This window comes from Neodiprion pinetum, chromosome 2 (genome assembly GCF_021155775.2).
Source record: "Neodiprion pinetum isolate iyNeoPine1 chromosome 2, iyNeoPine1.2, whole genome shotgun sequence".
Taxonomy (NCBI): Eukaryota; Metazoa; Arthropoda; class Insecta; order Hymenoptera; family Diprionidae; genus Neodiprion; species Neodiprion pinetum.
The window spans coordinates 34139243-34151706 of record NC_060233.1 but is presented as its reverse complement, the minus strand read 5'-3'; the positions used below and the strand labels follow the sequence as shown (position 1 = coordinate 34151706).

General features: G+C 39.4%; 1 protein-coding gene across 11 annotated transcripts in view; it reads left to right on the top strand.

Annotated features, from left to right (window-relative positions):
- mtd (TLD domain-containing protein mustard) overlaps positions 1 to 12464 on the top strand; it is a 78989-nt gene that overhangs the window by 50323 nt on the left and 16202 nt on the right. For 4 of the 11 annotated variants that reach the window (XM_046610145.2, XM_046610146.1, XM_046610137.2 and 1 more), the window contains 12 exons: positions 940 to 1005; positions 1735 to 1841; positions 5158 to 5246; positions 5708 to 5945; positions 6595 to 6752; positions 7203 to 7589; positions 7670 to 7903; positions 7990 to 8358; positions 9698 to 9849; positions 10010 to 10192; positions 10677 to 10843; positions 11580 to 11615. In XM_046610145.2, the coding sequence (XP_046466101.1) occupies positions 940 to 1005; positions 1735 to 1841; positions 5158 to 5246; positions 5708 to 5945; positions 6595 to 6752; positions 7203 to 7589; positions 7670 to 7903; positions 7990 to 8358; positions 9698 to 9849; positions 10010 to 10192; positions 10677 to 10843; positions 11580 to 11615 (2186 nt within the window). Of the gene's footprint in view, positions 1 to 939; positions 1006 to 1734; positions 1842 to 4147; positions 4875 to 5157; positions 5247 to 5707; positions 5946 to 6594; positions 6753 to 7202; positions 7590 to 7669; positions 7904 to 7989; positions 8359 to 9697; positions 9850 to 10009; positions 10193 to 10676; positions 10844 to 11579; positions 11616 to 12464 lie in introns of those variants that run through there. The other 7 variants (XM_069133198.1, XM_046610141.2, XM_046610140.2 and 4 more) reach the window with 5 other exon arrangements.

Sequence of the window (12464 nt, the reverse complement as noted above, 5' to 3'; positions counted from 1 at the left end):
GAAATGGATAATCGCTAACCGTGAAAAGTTGACCAAGAAATGTAGTTACGATGTATGTAGGTAGGAAGGTAGGTATAGAAAAGAAGAAACACGTCGATACGCGCGATATAACGCGAATGACTGAGAGGCGAAAAAGTCGCCCGCCTGTCGCGGAATCTGATCTCTGTGTATATATATTTTAAACGCACATATGCCTACATTTGCTCGGGTTTTACCTGAGTATTCGGGCGCCGTGGGTTAGTGAGCTAATTGAAAGCCAAGATCAAACGAGAATGCGGGTCAAAGCTTTGATTCAAACCCAAGCGGCCGTTTATCCCGTCGAGCATTACGGCCACGCGAATTATATGTACCGTAGTTGCACCGTCGGTGTGTATTTACGATACACAGCTTTGACACGAATGTTATACGTACGTAGGTTTTGCTGAAGCGGATTATAGTGCACGTTTATTTTTTAATCACGCATCCCCCGTACTGACCCAAACCCTGGAGGCATACCCATTCTAATCATGCGACGCTGCATGCCTGTTGAATTTTGTCCGCATTATTCGAATTTTGTGTACCTACATGTGTGCCTGTACGCGGTTGCGTAATAAAAATTAATTATTGTTGAGCGTGCGAACAACGCTATTCATTCATACATCGCAGTTCAGATAAAATTCTCAGGGAGACACACCGTCATATGCCTGACGGTTATGTACAGAGGTACGCGTATAATCTTTGACATATCTATAACGCATCTGTGTGTTTCGATACGTATATTATAGGCACCGCGCTTACGGCTGTGCTGTTACGTAAAATATGTTTTGGTTGGTTCTATATTATTATTTATTTATTTATTTATTTATTTACTTTTATTAATTTTTTAGCTTAGCACGTCTTACCTTTTGGCATGTTTTATTTTACTTTCTCTTTTTCTTTTCTTTCGTTTGATTCTAACAGGTTGCGACGCATGTCCCAGGACGTCACGCACACCAGATCCACAGAGAATTTGTCGACCCAATTCAGGTTCGTATACATACTTACATTATCTTCAGAGATTTGCACGCTTGCCACATTTGCTATACATATTATATTCTTGTATTTATTTTTAAATACCGCAAAATTGGCTGCCACGTTTTGCGTGCACGGATTTATATATCGTACACTCTCAGTTTTACGCAATATTCATGCTTGGTTTTATCCTAACATTTTTACTTTTATAATTTTTTTTTTGCTTTTTTTTCGCTCTTTCACTGTTATATTTTATGCCCCTCGGGAATTATAATGTAATGCAAGAGAATGATTTAACGACCGTTGTGTGGCGGTGTGCCTTGCATAACAATAATCGCATATTAATACCCCCCCTTGAGTATCGCAGTAAGCTATAATGGCGAATCGACGAAACAGGAGGTATAATATAAGGCTAGGTCATATTATTCCAGAGATGTTGTTCGTCGTCCTAGACCCAAGCAACGATCAATGATCCTTATAAACCGGTAAATTTTAACCGTGTCCAATCATATTCCAGAGTTCTCGCGAAACTCTCGTCGCGATAGACGGGAAGTGTGAAAGTTTTCATCGCGTGACGTAATAGGCCGCGATATATAATACTATAATAGATAGAGAATATTCTATAGCGTACCTTAAACTACCCATATAAATTGTAGTCACTACACGGTATACCTAAACGTAAGTAATACGACGAAGGTGAACCAAATTACCAAATAAACTAAACCTTTTCTTTACCATTTGCAGGAGCAAAAGTCGGAGCGTCGATCATGGATTTGCCGCCCCTTTTGACCTCGAAGCATTACGCAGCAAGGTCGAAGGTCGTTTCGAGTCGGTTGATAAACTCTCCAAAGGTTAGTTATTTTATTTTGATGACAATTGTTGCAGAATTGCGACATATGTTAGGAAACACGAATGATTTATTTGCAGAAATTGTTTATAAAATTTCGTAAAATATGGGATTAAAATAATATTATATACTTGGTACGTAATAATATTGCAATAATACTGCACGGAAAAGTTCGCGGACTTGGCGAGTTATTCAGCTCGTGGTAAAACATTTGAGAGATTGGCGTAGATTTTGAAATTCACAAATAGATCAAGCAAATTGAAGTTATATGCGTCTTGCCAACTCTTCCAGAGATTGCCGGATAGTGTTCAGAATCCAAGGTTAGATATCCGTTCGTTGACAGTGAGCTCTGTTAGTTTTCCACGCGGTAATTGGTAGTTTGCTTTATATAGCTCCGTCATTGAGGTAAGTATAAAACAAATTCACTCGCTGCATCTCGCAGTGATCAATCAGAGTCGTTATGTACGATTCGAGTTTTCGAACGATGATATCTTACAGTTAAAATAGAGCCCGTGTTGTTTGTTTATTCCGGCGAAGGCGCGTGGGAAGTTTGAAGACGTTCAACCATCGCCATGCAGGAACGAGACGCGATTGATAACGTAATATAATATTTACTTGAAGTTATCGATGCGTCACATCGATCGGACTTCAACCCGGGTTGAACCCGCCTGCGTTCAGGCAATTCAGGATACGCTTTATCGAATTCCGCCTGCATTTCGGCAACCAAGAGCACATCCTGTTATACCGATCGACAGTTATCGGATTATTTACGATTAGCCGACTCCTCGCGCTCTCCAATTGCGGACCGCAAGAACGAACGTCGATCGGTAAAATGTACCCTGAATTGCATAATCGCAGGCGGATTTTATCCTGCGGCAAAATGCCCGTTTAACGTTGTCACAAAGTACTCCGATATATTATCTGCAATGTGCAGCATGCGTAGGTGTACGTGTATTGGCAAAACGATGATTCGTGAAAACGTTACGGACAGGTTTACCTGACGTTTGGGATGGCTCTGATTAACAACTCGCGTCCACTCTTCAAACCGGTATAATAACGTACCTGTTATACGTCCCACATTTGGTGGAAACTTTCTTGTATATATTCCGAATTCATCGCGTGGCTCGAATCAACACCATTGTAAAGGTATAAAAATAATGTACCGTGTAATATCGCCGCAACGGCGACGCCACCATCAGATGCTGGGATCCCCGAAACTCGCTTGTTAAATTAATATTGTCGAAGGCGCGCGCGCGTGTCAGCTCGGCGAAAATAGTAACGACAATAATACCGATCGTAATAAACGTGCATGTTTTTTTTTCGAACATTAATAGAAACACAATAATTTTTGGGAACAACGCTGAAACACGCAGTGTATCACAGATATATTAGTGCATTAACCGTTGCCAAGATTTCAACCAACCGTACGAAGACTGCGCCGTGTGAGCAATCCGCGTGTTAAGGTCAGTGTAACAGTTGTTAATACGGTTACACCCAATTATTGACACTTTAATTTTCCACAATTATAAATTGGCTGCACAAATTGTGAATTTTTCGATGATTATAACCATTTTCTAGAGGGTTAGAGACTACAAATTAATTTTTTCCGTAATTTTAGAACTAAATATCAAACAGATGCAACCAAAAAAGGTCAATAATTGGGACAGGGTCAATAACTGTTACACTTACCTTGCTTATATTATATAAGCAGCCAACAACGCTATGGATTAGTCGCGTCATATCCCTATCATTGGAATATAACAACGCTAAAGCGTGTGTTGCAGTAAGAAAGTACACGCCGAGAGAGAGACCATCGCAAGCGGTATCTTCTTTTATTCCAGGCGAGGCGTGCGCAGTGAAAATATATTTTTTGTTGATGGTATCGATGCAACTTTTGCATTGTAGTGCACCGAGATAGATGAATATACCACTCGTGACGACCTCTCTCGGCATGCATTCTATCATCGCACGTTCCAGTATTATTACACTTCGTTGATCCTTTCTAATTCCTTTCCTGCATCGTGGCTTTCTGAGCACGCTATCAATTTGATAAACTTCGAGGCTAATGTAAAAAAAATCCAACAATAAGAATCTCCCTGCACTTTCTTTCTCTGCCCTGGGATTCTCTCTCTCTCTCTCTCTCTCTCGCCCCCCCCCCCCCCCCCCTCTTTCCCGCCCCATTTCTACCTCTCTTACTTCGCCCCCATCCGCGCCTTATCCTATGCCTAGAGGGGCTAGAGCAAATATGCTCTAAGAACCTATGACTCCAGTAAGTCGCCGGCACGCGTAGCTTCGGCAACATTTACCGAGTGAGCTCGTACTGCGATTCACGTATTGTGTGTTTATGGCTAATCTCGGGTTATTACGCAGCTTCTGTTTTAGCTGTTGGGCGTCGGATGCCCGTTACTCGGTACAGTCTGTGGATACGACAATATAACTTATTTGTTATTGCGATTTATCAATAAACATGGACGAATACCGATGCTTTTCCGCCTATCAGCAATGGTGAAAGGAAGGGATCCATGTTGGGCGGATTTACGACGTATACAGTGTATACGCCAGCTTAACGGTATTCCAGAAGTAGTAGAAAGACGCCGAGTTTTCAATCTTGTGTACTTCGACATCTAAGTACTTGGATATTTAGTCTTGTTAAATGAATTTATCGACCAACGGCTTGACAAGTGTGTCGACAGTTTGTGGTGAAAAATAGACTGTTATCTCTTTCCTTAACCACTTTCGACCTAATCGTTCGACGTTCTTCAACGTCACAAAGGTTGTTTTGTTTCCATGTGTCTTTTACCTCTTTATCAAACTTGTTTCTACGGCCTGCAATTCGGTTGACAATTGTTGAATCCTCGATTCGTTCGCTATTGTTTCGATATGGAATTCCGTTATCCTGATGCAGATTCCGAGTGTGGAATCACCGATTATGAATCAACAAGTGTTTATATTTCGGAAACGGAAATCGATGGTTATGTAGTTTTCTACGTCGTCGGTGGGAATTCGAACCTGCCTGCACCTAATATCCGTGAAGAAGGTATAACCAATTACAGTTTAGGTCAATGTCCGGTAATTGTATGAATCGTATTGTTCGTTGAAATGAATAGATGAATAAGTTGACAAACACCGAATCTGTTTGCACTGCAACGACACTAGGCATTGGTAACTTTTTCCAAGGAGTAGGCACTAAGCCAATTTTCTTCGAAACCATTTCACAAATATTTCGAACAAATTCGTAGTTGAAATGAAATCGGAAGGAAAGTGGAAAGATGCAAGAGAATATAGTTATCTGCATATAAATATGTCTATTCATATTTCAGATTCCGACTCTGAGGGTAAGGATGAAACTGGCTCTCAGGACAAGAAGCACAGCCGTGCCTGGCAGCATATCGAAACTGTACCCTACACGGCAAGTTTGATGAAATTTTTTGATGCCATTGATTACTAAGTGGAGGGCGTAATTGATCCTCTACCTGTTCCCCAAATTCCCTTCTTTGTGTGTCAAAATATCGATGAAAAATTACCGAATCGGTTCAAAAATAAAGCCCCTTTAATTACATCAGTGGTTAAGATTTTTTTTTTTCGTTTGAATGGGAAAAAAAATATAGATAAATCGTAATACCTGAGGCAATAAATGTCATCGATTTTCCCATAACAATGTCAATGGAAACTTATCTGCACATGTAAAAAAGCAATGTCTGAGATTCTGGCAGACTGTAGGAGATTGAAATGATTAATACCGACGAAAACTAACTAGAATACTTTAAATTAAAAGGCATTTAAATCTAAAAGAAATAAAGGAGAAATCAGAATTGGTTAATAGACAAAAAATGTTTTTTAATCAATCATTTTACTATCCTGAATCGACAGGTGAGCGACAGGGATACGCTGACCTCCATTGCTGCCAGATTTGACACGACCCCTTCAGAGCTGACAAAATTGAATCGACTCGGCAGTACGTTCGTTTACCCAGGACTGCAGTTACGTGTGCCTGCCAAGGGAGAGGGACGCAACAGAACTAGCGTTGGAGCAGTTGCCTCGGACTCCCCTAGCCCTGACCCCAACTTTGATCATGAATCCCACGACGATTTGCCCCCGGAGGAAAAAGGTAGGTGAAAAAACTGAAATAGTAGAAAATGGTACACCTGGTGCTGTGGTTACTTTGATCTTTTCTCATATCTGTACTACAATGATAGCGGTTCAGGTAGTAAAAGAATTCTAACTTGTATTTGTTTTTGTTAGCCTCACATGTGCCAGGCATGATTTATTGGAGCATTACATAGAAGCAAAGCTGCAGGTTGCTGTTTATTTAGCTTTATTTAAATATACATTTGACAAGACAGCTGTGCCAGAAACCTGACGAGAAAGGGCGGAGTTTTTTGTTCTAGTTTGTCAGCAATACGTTAGCTGCTAATCTACAATATGGCGTTGTTTCGGCACACATAGCTGTGCATGACTATCTATTCTGTTGAAAATGTCAGAATGACCGTAAATCTAGCACAAATGGCATCTGTGCTCTAAATAATATCTATTATCAAGGCAATCTTTGAGGAAATGAGAACTTGAAGTATCTTGCTGTTGTTTTTGTGATATTCTCAGAACTGAGGTTATGTCGTGCGTCAGCCTGTGATATAAAAGAATTCATGAAAATTGATTAAGACCTCAGGTTTTTTTGGTGTTGTTATAATTCATTAGTTACCATAAGGCAGGTGAAATTCTAACTCAAAAAAAAAATCCTTTCCAACTTTTTGTTACAGAACTTTTGGATAACCTGCGTCCTGTGTCACCAAAACCTGGACATATGGAAAGAATAAAGACTCCTGTCGGTCACACCAATGTCACTGGGGATGAGGATGAACAGCCTTTCAAGGAACGCTTTCTTAGGATCAATGTCCGCCACATAACTGATGGACAGGTATTACAATTGAAATTTATAGCAGTAATTCTGCAAGTAGAATTTGCTATTGAGGAATTTTCATAGATATGGAAAGTCTGGAAAAGTGCAGACATTTTATTGTAAATATAAAAGTTAGAGTGTAACAACAATTTTTTAATAAAAGCCTCATTGACACAGAGACATATTTTTTGAAAAATACGCTGCTGTAGGACTATTACGATTAGAGTTTACGATTAACTATTTGCAAATCAATTTCTATTACTGTGATTTTTGATAACAGAGCTGAATAACTTTATTACCATCCTTTAGTCTTATTATAAATACAATTTTTTCTTCCCAAGGCTGCATGAACGCTACAAGTTTAAATATTTAAGAAATTTCAAAAATGTAAATTCGCAAAAATCTTAACAATGCATTCTCATCCAAATTAATTTTGAATAATACAAGTCCTTTGCTTTTCTTATTTAGGGGGTGGTGGGAGGTGTGCTGTTGGTTACTCCCAACGCTGTCATGTTCGATCCGAATGTGTCAGACCCGCTAGTAATTGAACACAGCGCCGAATCATACGGAGTAATAGCACCCATGGAATTTATAGTGAATGCTGCCATTTACTACGACATTGCTCACATGCGAGTTGGTCACACAGATACAAATTCCTGTGACAAAAAGCCAGAGATCTACTACATGAAAAAGCCTGACGACAATCGTGGTCGACTATCGCCAGGAAAAGATGACAATTTTCCTGAACTTGTTGGTGACGATAGCGAGAGTGTCTGCAGCTGCGCTGAGAGAGACGGCGATGCTTTTCCCAAAGCTTTTGAAAGGGATCTAGTCACACCCACTAATTTACAGAGTGTAAGTCAATCTCAACACATTCTGCTCAAACTAGTCTTTAAATGGTTTCGTAATATTTTTCTCCCCATATCACGATACAGGATGATGGGACTAACTCTACCAAAGAAAAAGATAAGGATAAGAAAACTGAAAAAGAGGAAGACAGCAAAGAAGAGCAGACCATAATTAACACCACTCAAGGAAGCAGGACCTTGGAAGAACGCCGGCGTTCTATGCTTGATCACCATTGGGCAGTGCCAAGCAAGGATAGGTCTTGTTCCCTTTCGGTCGATGATGAGCAACAGGATTCCTCTGTAGTTAGCAGTTCAGATAAGGTGGCAAATCAAACCTTGCAATCGATTTTCATGATTCCTTCACTAACCAATATTAATGATTGTTTTTTTTTCATTGATTTTTACAGAGTGATCAGCAACAGCCAAAACCGCACGTAATTCCTGAGGAGGAGGCATCTCTAGTCAAACAGTCGTGCCATGATTCTGGCATCGACATCCGCGATCCAAACCCACCGTTACCTCCGATACCTGTTGTGCAACCGATTCAAGCAAAGAAAGTTTATTCTGATGCTGATATTGTCCTTTCATCGGACTGGGTACCCCCGATAACTATTGCTCCCACCAATGTGACCATTACACCAACTGACAGCCTAATCGCAATTAATGGTAGGAAGAAAGCCAGTTCTGTATCATTCAGCCTTGACAGTAACGCCGAGGATGCAGATAAAGATGATGACCGCAGGGACGACGACAAGCAAGAATCCAAGAAAAATAAAGTAAGTAATAAATTATAAATACACTTGTAATTCAAGATATGCTTATGAGATGCAGTACATATTAGTAAGACATTTGACATTTTTTATGTGTAATATCTTAACTCGCGGTATGTGGCATTTGGTGGGACTAATTTCGTTAGTACGTGCTATTCAATCTAATCAATTTATTGTAATATGATTCTTCTGTGCGGCCTACAGTTGGTTCTTGAGCTGCAGCGTATTAGCGATCGCGGTGAACACCAACATTTTCATAACGTTTGAAAATAGAGAGAGAAAACGGGAGAAACACAAAAAAGACACAGTTGTCAAAAGTTTGTTCTGCTAATATTAGTCTCAAACAGCATGACGCATAGCCATGTAGCTTTTCCAAACACATTGTGAAATAATCACTTCAATCGGTAACCGACTTTAATATTTGCACGCAAATTTTATACATCATCAGTGACTACTGTAAGACTTGTGCAACGTTTTTTTTTTATAATTTATTTATAATCTATGGGCACTACTGCCCTATACATAATATGCGTTAAAATATATAATTATTAATGAATGGATGTTAATGATATAAAATATACAACATCCCGAGCATTCAAACTAAGCTGAAATAATCATAGTAGGTCTTATAGACTAGCTTTACGTATCTCTCTACTCCCTTTCTACCTACAATTAACAGTATAGTAAAATTCTGCACTATATTTCCGTAGGCTTGATTTAAAGCTGTGCATTGTGTCACAGTTTTTAACATAGTTTGGTAGTGTATTCCAAACTCTCGTAATCCTATTTAGCGTGGAATAATAGGCATGACTTATATGAAAAGCTGCCTCCACAAGTTCCTGTGCTGTTTTTAAATCATACGTTCAGATTCTACTAATAAACAGAGCTTTCAAGACTTCTGATTGAATACATTAGAGAGAGCACCTCTCATAAAAATCATGTCGTCATACTCATACACAGACTTTATTGAAGGAATAATTAAAGATTCGCTATCACCGAATAGTCATGGTCATCAACTCTCATGGTTTGTCCCATCTTAAAATTATTAAATTAAATTGAATCATCTAAAGTAGACTAGTTAAAATTGCTCTGTAGGTATCTACAATTACATTGCATGAATCAAACAAATTCTGGTGGATATTAAACTACTTGAAATCGACATGAAGGTGCGCAGGATTCTGTAGCATTTATCTAATCTGAAATTGGCATGAAATAGTACAACCCTATGTGAAATCATACGCGAGTCACGAAAGCATTTGATGATCAGTGTATTGTATAAACAAGTCCTCCTTTTATTGACATGTTCGATTGTACATACGATCATTTTCATTATGACCTTTTACAGATGCTAAAACGACTTTCTTACCCTTTGTCATGGATGGAGGGCCTAACCGGTGAGAGAGAGGAAGAAAGCGGAAAATCTGCCACAGACAAAGTATCAAGCCTTCCGAACAGCGCAGAGGCTCCCCAGTCAAGTGTATTCAGCAGAGTCTTGAGGTGAGTTGTAGCTCAATAAGTTAGTACTCTTTTCAAGCCTACTCAAATGTCGACATGTGAAACATTTTCGGTGATTTGATTAGTTATGCGTTGTAACCAGTTAGTAATAACAAAAATGACTGCCTCCTTCCCATGACTAACAAAAACTGTGTAACGTAAGCTCACCGATCAATCTGGTGAGTGACTTTAGCTCGGGTCTCTTCGCCAAAACCCCCAGCGAGGAAAGCGGCTTTGGCAGGGGGGGAGCGACCCCTCCTCTCTCAGCCTCATCCTATTCCCACTTCCAAGACAACGGCAATGCATCGTCGCAGTTTTCCCCTGCAGGTTCGGGAGGTTCTGCCGGGTGAGTCAATATCAGCGACCCACCCCCCTCGCCCTGCAAAGATTTCCCTCGGTCTTCTCATCGTTATTGTTGTTGTTGTTATTGTTGTCGTTGTCTCACCTTGAACTTACTACTGCCTGCCTCTTGATCTATATTTGTCATTTCTCCTACATTTATCCTCGGAGCAAAGAAGTGGAATATCTAGATTTTATCTAACAGATGCAGCTGCGTCTAGAATGATATAATACTGTGTCATTGCTGTTAAATCCCAATATCCGTCAATTCAGAATTCCTGTGAATTGTGCCTGCTTGTCTAATTGTTTATGTATGTACGTGTTGAACACATATTATGCGACAACCACAGAGACTTTCGCTTATTATATTATGTGGATCCTATACTTTTGTTCTATTCTGAAAATTTGTATGAAATAATCTCGTGGGTTCAATGATGGTCTTCGATTTGACTTGAAGAATCTTTTTTGTTCATGCAATCGTGTAATTCCAGACGATCGTCCATGGGTACTTTTATCAGACAACAACCTCTCACCTCATCTGGCAGCAGCAGCATTGACAGTAGCCGTGGAAGCAAGACTTCAACGGCACCTCCGAGACTGGACTACCGCAGTATGGTATCGGTCGAGGATATGCCGGAACTGTTTGTCAGTTTTGACAGTGAGTATATCTATTCTAAACAATATAGGCTCGCTAGTACATACTTACCATGTATACATTTACAAATACCCATGTGTATACCGTATGTATCACCGTCGTGTGACACGTAACGAACATACAATTGCATCGCGTCCTACCTACCTATCATTGAAATATTTCGCCTAAGTGTAGTGTAGTTTTTGCAGGTGTATACAGGGTGTTCACCGCTATTTTAATCTTTATTTTTCAAACTGAAACGATGAAATGTTTCGCAAAACTTGATAATGATTCAAACACCTTTTATTAATAATACAATAAGCAATTTTTATTTACTCACCAAAAAAAAAATAGAACCTGATTTAATATAATTAATTGGTTAGAGTTTAATTGCTTTCATCGGGTACATGGAAGTAATTTGAGCCTATGTGTGATGTCAGAGTCTTGAGATACGAGTTTTCAAAACGTGGTGTTTCAAGAATATGATATTGCAATAGAATGTCTTGTAGACTAATGAAGAAAAAAAAAATATTAATAAAGAAATCTATACTTTTAATTCAGGATTGAAGCAAAAATAAATAAAGATTGAATATGAGTTGAAAATTCTGTATACTATCTCCTCTCGAGATAACCATGCCTGCACGATTCCCTTTCTCAATTTCATCTCTCGACGTACATACATACATACGATATACCTACGTTCAAGTATACTAATACCTACACTGATGTCATATTGTATCTGTTTCTGTTGCCCCTCTAGTCCAAGCACCCAATTTTCCCGAACTCGAAGGCCTCGGTAGGTTCACAGTGTAGTACTTGCTTGACTCTCTCCTACACCTATTAACCCCGCAATACTCGCTTTCCACCATCTGTTATACCCCAAGTCCCTTTGCTTGTGAATTTTTTTTTTTACTTTACCACTCCTTGCGCCCTGCATACCCCTGTGCTTTATACAAGACATAACAGTTTAATTCGTTCGCAGTTTGTTCTTTTACAATTTACTCACGGTGGATGTCGTTTGCGACGGTGAATAAATGTTTGCGGTGATTTCTTTTGCAAATATATTATACTGCCGAACAGTAATTGTATACTTGGCAAGGGTGTAGGCGGGTGAACGTGACTTGATATTATTCATATAGATGTACGGTAGAGTTTAATAACTTGCCACAGTTTTCTTAGAATTCTAGCTTACCATTCAACCTGATCGTCACTTGCATACCTATACAAATTCACGGCGTCCGCATGTTATCGCAAGCGAAGCCAATTTGTACAGGCATTCATCAACTTCTTCCCTTTTCCTAGAATGTACCGAGAATTTCCAAAAATTGCTAAAACATGTTATCAAACAGTCACTGTACATCTATTTGAAGGTGCATATTGGGTATTCCACTGCACTGCAATCAACCATATCTCTTTCTATGAATTTATACGGGCATTCTTCGTCAACTTTGCTTTTGCCATGATTATTCTGGTTTGGATTGAGATTTATTTTATACGCGCACGCACGCCTGTATAATATATCAGCAGCCTCTTAACACTATCAAAACAATCCCTAGCATGATGCAGAAACTATATACACATTTATAATTACACAGTGGTACACACAACGTTATACTAAATACCAATTTTATTATCATTCTATGTC